This window comes from Suricata suricatta, chromosome 1 (assembly GCF_006229205.1).
Source record: "Suricata suricatta isolate VVHF042 chromosome 1, meerkat_22Aug2017_6uvM2_HiC, whole genome shotgun sequence".
Lineage (NCBI taxonomy): Eukaryota > Metazoa > Chordata > Mammalia > Carnivora > Herpestidae > Suricata > Suricata suricatta.
In genome coordinates, this window is record NC_043700.1 from 157219126 (window position 1) to 157228247 (window position 9122).

Sequence of the window (9122 nt, forward strand, 5' to 3'; positions counted from 1 at the left end):
AACTAACCAAAATTTAAATACACAAATAATCTTGTGGCAGTTAGTACTAGTTTAAACAGTTAATACAACAATAGATTCCATTGGACTGTTTCTCTTCAAGGATCCAAGGGTCTGAGGGTAAGCCAAAGGTCACACGGAATAAAGTAAAATTAGTCTGGAAAGGTCAAAACAATTGCCCCAAATACTAGGCTGCTGTTAGTTTGGTTTGATGGGAGGCTTGCATGATATTCAAAGAGGATTTATAATATAATATATTGATTTGGTTCTTTTTAATGGAAGTTATTAATAAATAGGGCAAGGTAATATCTTCTAGTAATGGCCTAGAGTACTAATATTTTTTAGTACTATCAGTAGCAGATCTATAAATTACAAAGAATAGCAATTGAATGTATTATGTGGACTTAATCTATATACTCTGCTCTAGCACATCTAGGAACTGTAAGTCAGCTATGAATTCAATAGTGTTTTTTCTCTACCTACATGATTTTAATTTTAAATGATAGGAACAATTTGCTTTACTGTATATTTGTGATAATTACTTTCAAATGGACTGTTGGGAGTTATTTTATCCTTTTAAACAAGACTGTAAGATCTGAGCCAGAAAGGCTTTCCTGGGCTATGGCTAGGAATTCGAAAGGTTTAGTACCAGGAGAGTGCCCTGGGCTTCATTCAGTGAATTGGTAAGAACTTACAGGTGCCAACCACTGGGTTTTGGATACTAAAGACAGGACTCGTGATTATTGCACTTTTGCTCTTGGTATTGGTTCTGAAAATAATCAAGTTTCCAAGTTCCTAGAGAACACTGTGAAGCTAAGCCATCATCTCATCAGGTACTAAGCTTAAGCTTGCCTCTGAAGTTCATATTTCTATTCAGAAATTGAAGCCAGTCTTTGAACAATGAGGAAAAAATAAGATGAAATTGTGTTCTTAGTAGTTAAGTCAATAAAACTTAAAAATATACATTAAAATTATTTTGAACACTGCTTATGATACTATCCATACTATTGGGATGAAGAGAAAAACAGCAACATACAAAAATATTCGAGGGTGCTATTTGGCTGGTACATTCTGGCACAGCCCTTCTGGGTGAACACAGCCGATGCTTGTTCAGGTTGGCCAGAGTATCTGTTCTGATTTGTTAGTGCTGCTTCAGAGTTTGTTAAATAATTTAGCATCATGTGTGGGTTTATATACAATCGTCAGGTATTAAGTCAGGCAGAAAGGGTGTTGGTGAGAGTACAAAGTCTATCCGTAGACTCTCTTCTTGCTACAAAGGACACTGACATTTATGTTTCTTTGTCAAAATGTCTACACCCTGCACCATAAATCCTGACCTAACTTAAATGTCCCTCTTCCAAGACCCCGTTTTTGGATTCTTCCATGCAATGTTTGTGTCTTCTTTCAAAGATATAAAGTCTATTATTTATACATCTTGTAAGCCAGTAATCAAGATTTTGTAACTGAGTTATAACCACTCCTGCTCTCTGCTAAGAAACTGTGCTTTTCATTGTGTTTTGAACATTCATTTGTCCACTTAATTCTTATAGTATTTCATTATGGCTTTGGTATAATTATCTCCCTGTTTTCAAACTAGAAGCTGAAGTAGGTAGAGTTTAAGGAATATTCTCATGGTCAGTCCAAATTCTCTATAAGAGCAATCAGAGATTATTTTAAATGATATCTTGGTATATTTGAAATAATGATAATATAAACCTTCTATGTTACATACTTTATGGTTTAAAGAGTCTTTTTAGAAGACTGACTTCGTGATATAAACTAGGGACTTAGGAAAGAATGTACTCCCAAGTCTCAAACCCCTTCTTCAAGGAGAAATATCACATAGTATGATATTTAAAGCAGAGGTTTAGAAGTCACACACATCTGAGTCTGCATTTTCAGCCACTTGACAGGAGACCTGGTTAGGTTAGGAAACCTCTTTAGGCTCCAGTTTGGAATTTGTGACATGGGGTTCATAACTGAATTCACCTCCTACCCAGTGGTGAAGTTTTTCACAAATAATACTATCAGTCTGTACATTCAACCTTACACATCCTAGTATTCAGCAGGTGTTACCGTCTGTCTATCAGTTATATACTTGGGAATGCCTCTGCACTTGTGACATGGGAGCTGCATGTGCCGTTACAGAAGAAAAGCTGTTTTATAGCTTTCATAATGGTAGACCTGCCACCCCTTTCCTTTTATAGTCCAGCCAGGTCTGGAAGAATGCCTCATCAGCTAGGGAAAGAGAGGAGAGAGAGAACTGATGTCAGTGAAGGACAGGAAATCCAGACCTGTTTTCAGATCTTCCAGGCTTCCCGAGGACCTTTCTCATCTCATTTTACCTAAATAGTTTGAGAATTCTTAATTGAAAATAACTGATATTTGAAAGTCTGTTCTAGGCTAATTGGTCTTCGATGTCTGTTGATTTACACTCTTCACTATTTTGGATAATTCATAGCTGGCTCAATTTTGTTTGCATTTAGATAACTAAGAGTACATTTATAATAGACAGAAATGCAGGTAAATGTTATTTATGTTTCCAGGTTCATTAATTCAGCTGCATATTAAGTGCCTACCTGGTAGAAGGTATCATGCAAGTGTAAGTTTATAATGGTAAACAAGACAGAAGTAGCACCAGCCCTTATTGAACTTATATTCTAATGAAAAAGGAAGATGTCCATCAAATAATCACATTAGAAATAACTTAATACATTTTGAAAAATGCCACGATGGAAGTAAACTGATTGCTGTGGGCAATATGACTGTGCTGGATAGAGTGGTTGGGAAGGTCTTTTTGAGGACCAAGACTAAACTAAGACCAAAGTAGGAGAGAGAATTGATGAGATGAAGTGCAAGTTGGAGGGAAGGCAATCCAAGGTAGGAATAGCATGACCAAAAGGACCAAACAAGGAAGTATTTTAAAAACAGAAGCTATTTCATGGGACTGGTATATAACAAAGAAAAGCAGCCATGGTAAGAGGTATTGATTTTATTTTCAGTACCTTGAGCGTGTATTTAAGAGATTTAAGGTGAAGAGTGACATGATCCCATCTATCTCTTGAAAAAAATCCCAGTGGCTACAGTGTGTCTAATGATTGGATGAGGTCAAGCCAAGCTGGGAGAGCACAAAGCATTTAATTTGGACCAGGCAGGAGATGATTGTGAGCCAGATTAGAGTGGGTGGGAGCTGACCTGGGGAATCTGAGGAGAAATAGTTTGTGGATGAGGTAGGCAGAAAGCAAAATTTGTATTTCATATTTATCCTATGTTTCTAGTACTTATTTCACGGCCTCCTATATGTGGTTAGTTTACCACCATATGAGTAAAGCATTTGACACAAGGGAGAGAAATACTGTTATTTAGTTAAAGAAGATAAATTTCTTTGTTCAGAAATTGAGGTCATATGCTATAGATGATCATTTCTATTGTTAAAGTATTTCTAGATTGCATTTATTCATTCACTCATACATTCAACAGATATTTGGATAACTCCTTATAAGAGTCAAAATGTTGCATCGTTTATTAAATTTATGGTTTGGATTGTTTTTTTCCATGGAAACAACAATAATTTAAAAAAACATGGTTCTCCAGGAAAATGGTATGATTGATTTTACTCTGGGGATTTCCTCATGCTTTTAGGACTCCTGTTATTTATTTTTCTAAAGTTTATCTTTCTAATGGGTAATGATGTTTATCAAGATGCTTTCCTGCAGAATTTGAACTGGAGTTTGGAAAATGTTAAGTAGCAGTTTTCAACCCACGTTCTGTTAATTCTTGTATTTTTCAATAGAAAAAAGAAAAAGCCTCTGTCATGATACAGAACAATGCTTATGCAGTGGCTGTTGCCAATTATGCCCCGAATCTTTCAAAAGACCCAGTTCTCTCCACCATCTCCAAGAGTGCAACCACACCCGAACCCAACAAGAAGCCGGAAAACAAGCCAGCAGAAGCCAAGAAAACCTTCAACAGTGTTAGCAAAATTGACAGAATGTCTAGAATAGTTTTCCCAGTTTTGTTTGGTACATTTAATTTAGTTTACTGGGCTACGTATTTAAACAGAGAACCTGTATTAGGGGTCAGTCCTTGAATCTAGACATGAGTTATCTTTGGGATGTATAGGAACATAAAACTTTGTTTGTTTTGCTATGTACAGTCTGACTAATAACTGCTAATTTGTGAAGCAACATGTACAGTATGTATATAGCTATGTAGCTTACCAGTACACCTTTAATGGAGACACGCATTTGCTAACTTGTGGAACTACAGGCCGAAAGCACCCCATGCCCAAAGAGCCATTGCCTTTTTTAAAGATTTACCCTATGAACTTGTTTAAAGTGGATTTCACATGACCTGTTTTATTTCCTACTGTTCCAATTATGATGAAAATGGGGACCCTCTACCACACTTCATGAACTCTTCTGGTCTCAGTCTTACACAGGACTATTTTGTACTGTTGCCAGACCACGTTGTGGTTCTGAGATGAACTTAAAGCACTGAGCGTCGTGTCTGCCACGTCAGGTCCCTTTGTGAGTGCTCAAAATCCCTGCTGGTGGAATTGGAAGCCTAGCACACAGCAGAAGAAAATCTAGAGATCTGAAATCAGCTTTTACTTACTCTGTATAGCGTCTCTAGCACATATAAGAGCAGGACAAGCTGAAATAGCTACGAGTCAATCCTGACAGAATGGTAGTTATGCCTAGAATTTAATAACTATCCGAATGTCATGGCCATTACATTTTAGCATCAGAATTTATTTGAAAGTATAATTGAAATCCTACAGATGACTTTAATCATTGGAACTACCTTAAATTAAAAAATAAAAATGAAAAAGACAACTGTGTCTTACTCTTTCCAGGTATGTGTGGTATTGAAATTGATCAGCTGAATTTTCTTGGTGCTGGAGACTGGAAAACTCATCCAGTTTGGCTGCTGTGGAGCAACATTCACACTGGATTAGAAAATTGTGCCACAAACTCCCCCTGATGAGAATTCATGGGTGTCACAGTATCTACACGAGCACTTACATGATTCTCCTCTCTCCTGTTTACTGCAAATTCTGCCTTAAGGCTTCTTTTCATCAGGACACGGAAGCCACTAATTACAAAGGAAAGGGCAGTTAATTGGCACATTTTTCTGTCTTGAAGTAGTGCTTTCAGATAAGAATTATGTAAACCTGCTTTTGTAAATCGCAACTTTAAATTTCATTGACTCAAATTTACAACAGCTTTGTATACCAGAAGAGGTTTTGGTAAGAGTTGAACATTTTTAAACAGAAACTTTAAAGCATCACCAACAGATTGTGGATTAGTTCACATGCACAAATATAAACATGCACACGCATACACACACACACACACACACACACACATTAACTCAATTAGAATGCACACACAAAACACATAGCTAAATTAGAAACCACAATTTTCAATTTTGTATAATTACTAATTATGGGTAAAATTCATTTTTCTTTTAATACTTAAAATATACTCTCTTTCCCCCTAAAATATGTTAATAGAAGTTAACAATTGTGTGTCATGCCTAGATTTAACTTTTTTGGCAAACCCAAAATCCTTTTGACTCACATCTACATTAGCAGTTATTAGTTGACTTTTACTAATAGATACACCTTTATGATGGTGTTTTTGTAGAAACATAAGTAGTTAAATAGTGGCATTTCTTGCAGTTTTGTACAGTATTTCAGTATAGTGCATAAATATGTTCATAAAATCAATAAAAGAAGTATCTTATGGAAATAAGCAAAATCACAACAAAATTGCTATTCCTTTGCCTCGTTTAAATTTTTTTTCATTTTTTTTGTTTTGGTGTGATTCTGTTATGTGCTTTGCATGACTGTATTAATACCAAGGTCACAAATGCATCTTATTAACAGAATTTGCCGTAAAGGCAGGCTTGACATTAAAAGTTCCCTCACAAAAGGTAATCCATAATCCTTAATAAAATAAAATTGTCACATGAGCTAATAAATGTATTTCTTTAATTTCCTTCCAATTACAGCTTCTTTGTCATCTAAATAGTTTCAACATATACACTATAGTCATACATTGAAATGGAAGATATCCTATTTTTCTTTACATTTAAATATAACAGATCTTCTGTAGAGTTTAGGAAAGTGTGTAAATCTGACAAAGTGCACCATGCTTGAAGGCAAGCAATAAAAATGCTTTGTATGGTATGCATTATTAGACACTTTAAAAACATGGTTCTTGTAAGTTCTGCATTTCCCCTTAATATTTGACTCTAAATTATAATTTTATAAATATGTACATATGTAAAAAAATAGTTGTAAATAGCAGTTTCTGTAAGACAACAGAAGAGACCCATCTTTACCTTTGACAAAGGGCTGCACCTGCATCGATGGCACTAATTTTACTAAAATTTATGGTAGAGTGGCCAGAAAAGTTATTCTTGTTATTCTTACTTTTAGTTTTAATTGCCAAAATGCTACTTGAACCTAATAACATCCTGACAGTTCAGATTTTCCGATGATGTGGAATAAGATTTTCGATTATTTCTCTCACTTTGGTGTGGTTTTTTTTTTTTTTTTTTACATACTTCTCCAACTTTTTAAGGTTAGATAAACCAGAGGGAGCTTTCGGTGTTTCTGGAGAGAGGGAGGACACTATGTGGGAAATAATTTTAAATTAGAGAGCCATAGTGTTTAAAATTATTCTCCCTTCTATGAATCATTTTAAAAATGCAAAATAAAGGTGACACAATTATTAAACTAAGACCAATTTTTCAGGAATGACATTTTAATACACTAAAAGAGGTCTCTTTGGCCCGCATTGGGTCTAATTTATGCAGTTGTACATTGACATAAGGAGTTACGGTATGTACAAAATGTAGATAAGTATACGTACATATACAGAGATGTCTCATTTTTGTATAGCTGCTGCTCTGATTCAGCTAATATTTATTCAACAAATATTTTTTTACCTCCTACTGTGTGCCATACCATGAGGATGGTGTTAATAACACTCATATCACACCCACAGGATTTAGATGAAAATTAAAGTGCATCTTCTTCTAAAGACTGGAAATCAAAGATGAAATGGAACACGTGAATTAATCTAGCACTGAGAGTTGTTTTAATGAGCTAAAAGATCATGTGCGCTAAGATAGTGTCTGTTTTGCTTTTTCCTCCTAGTCATGTTCCTATACTTTAAATACAAAAATGGAAGAAATATAACTCATTTAAACTTCAGTGGTTTTTAAAATGCCAGTGTTACTGCTTAGCAATCTTCAGGGATCTCTCTCTTTCGAATTTATCTCAGGTTTGAATAAGTGAGCCCCTTGAGGGACATTTCCAATTTCTTTTCTTAAATATTTCATAGTTTGTTTTTAAAGAAGACATAGATGCTATTATTTCACTCATATTTTTCCTTGGGGTGTGTGTGTGTGTGTGTGTGTGTGTGTGTGTGTGTGTGTGTGTGATGTATACACAATCTCATATGAATATGATGTATTCTTTTTATAATCCTGGCTGAAGCTAAGGGAACTGAATTCTGCCATGCTATCATAGATTGTAGAGGGGCACAAAAGCTCCGTGGAGTCTGTCTCTACTAGATCTGTCTCTGCTATATTTGGCATAGCCTGGCATCATTTCAATGGAAGGACAAGGGAAGTACATCAAGTCACCGCAAAATCATGTTTCTTCAGCATCAATTATGACTTTTTTCAAATACTTCATTCTTGATGCCTTAGACAATACCTATTAAGCACTGAAATGTTTATTATTTAATTTGAGATCCAAGATGTATCAATAGATTTATTAATAACTTCAGCAAACACCAAACTGCATAGGTTGATCCTGTTTTTCATCTTGTGACAGTCTTACAACCATCTGCATATTTTTGAAGCAACTTCCAGGATTTTTTTTCATATAAAAAAATTCAGAGTTTTAAGGGAATCATTGTTACCCAGTAGTGCATTTATTTTCCGTTTAATTGAGATCTCATGGGCACATTGTGTTACCAGAGTATATGGAAGCATCCCATTTAAACCAGGGTGGGCTGCGGTTATTTTTAATATCCATACTTGGAAACCAGAGACACTGTATCAAAATCACTCGTAACAGTGTGGACAAGACATATTAGAATCTTTTTTCTTTATTGAATTCATGCTTTAAAGGATGAAATTCAGTATTTAATGAAATATTTAATATCAGTAATCTTTTATAATCAACATTTATAGAAAAGATATGCATATTTCCATTAGTGTAAGCACTCCTATTTTCATCAAAATCAAAAACAAATTCAGGACCTCCAAAACAGGGAAAGAAATATCAAAGAGGAAAATTCACTGGAAAATATGAGGCTGTTGCTAATTAAACCCAGGGAAGTATTTTCCCTCTTTAACTCTCAGGAAAAGGGAGAAATTAAATATGCATAAGTACATACAGAAACATTTAACAGTTATGATTTTATCATGGTACACATCATGATTAAAATACTAAAATAGATGAAGTTCATGTAAAGGCATGTAGGAAAGGTAATCAAAAAATTATTCAGAATCTTTTTCTTATCAGAATTTTGTTTCATCATGTTTTTCTTGAAAATTCTTAATCATCCAACATATTTAGACCACTATTTTCAACTTTACTTAGTTGATATATTTGTATATGTAAACATTTTCTTATACATAATAATATACTCCACTTCAAATTACTTTCGCTATGTTGCAGGTAATACATAACATCACTTAATATTGCCTGAAGGGAAGAACAACTGATGGATGTTTCAGTTTATAGTAATCTTCCCCAAGAACCCTTAATAAATTCTTAGCTTTGATTAGAAGAGTGTGTGTATGTGAATGAGTGTGTGTGTGTGTGTGTGTGTGTGTGTGTGTGTGTTTGTATTTGCAGGTGTGAAAGAATGTTTTGAGGAATTCAGACAAATTTGTGAAGTCTCAATAATTTATTTTATTAATGGACCCAATCCCAAATGTAGCACTTATTGCTAGCAATTAACTTAGTCAATAGAATAGCTTTTTTTCAATTGATCCATAACAAATTTACTAATTGGAATTTAGTCATGAGCCATACATATAGTTACAAAATCCTTCCTATAAAGTTATAAACATTTTTATAATGTATTTTTAGT

The 9122-nt window shown here is 34.5% G+C and overlaps 1 protein-coding gene across 3 annotated transcripts in view; it reads left to right on the top strand.

The window, feature by feature from the left end:
* Positions 1 to 5976, top strand: part of GABRA2 (gamma-aminobutyric acid type A receptor alpha2 subunit) — a 134527-nt gene extending 128551 nt beyond the window's left edge. For all 3 annotated transcript variants that reach the window (XM_029946405.1, XM_029946388.1, XM_029946397.1), the window contains one exon: positions 3791 to 5976. In XM_029946405.1, the coding sequence (XP_029802265.1) occupies positions 3791 to 4087 (297 nt within the window). In that variant the 3' untranslated portion in view covers positions 4088 to 5976. The remainder of the gene's footprint in view (positions 1 to 3790) is intronic.
* Positions 5977 to 9122: the final 3146 nt, after the last annotated feature.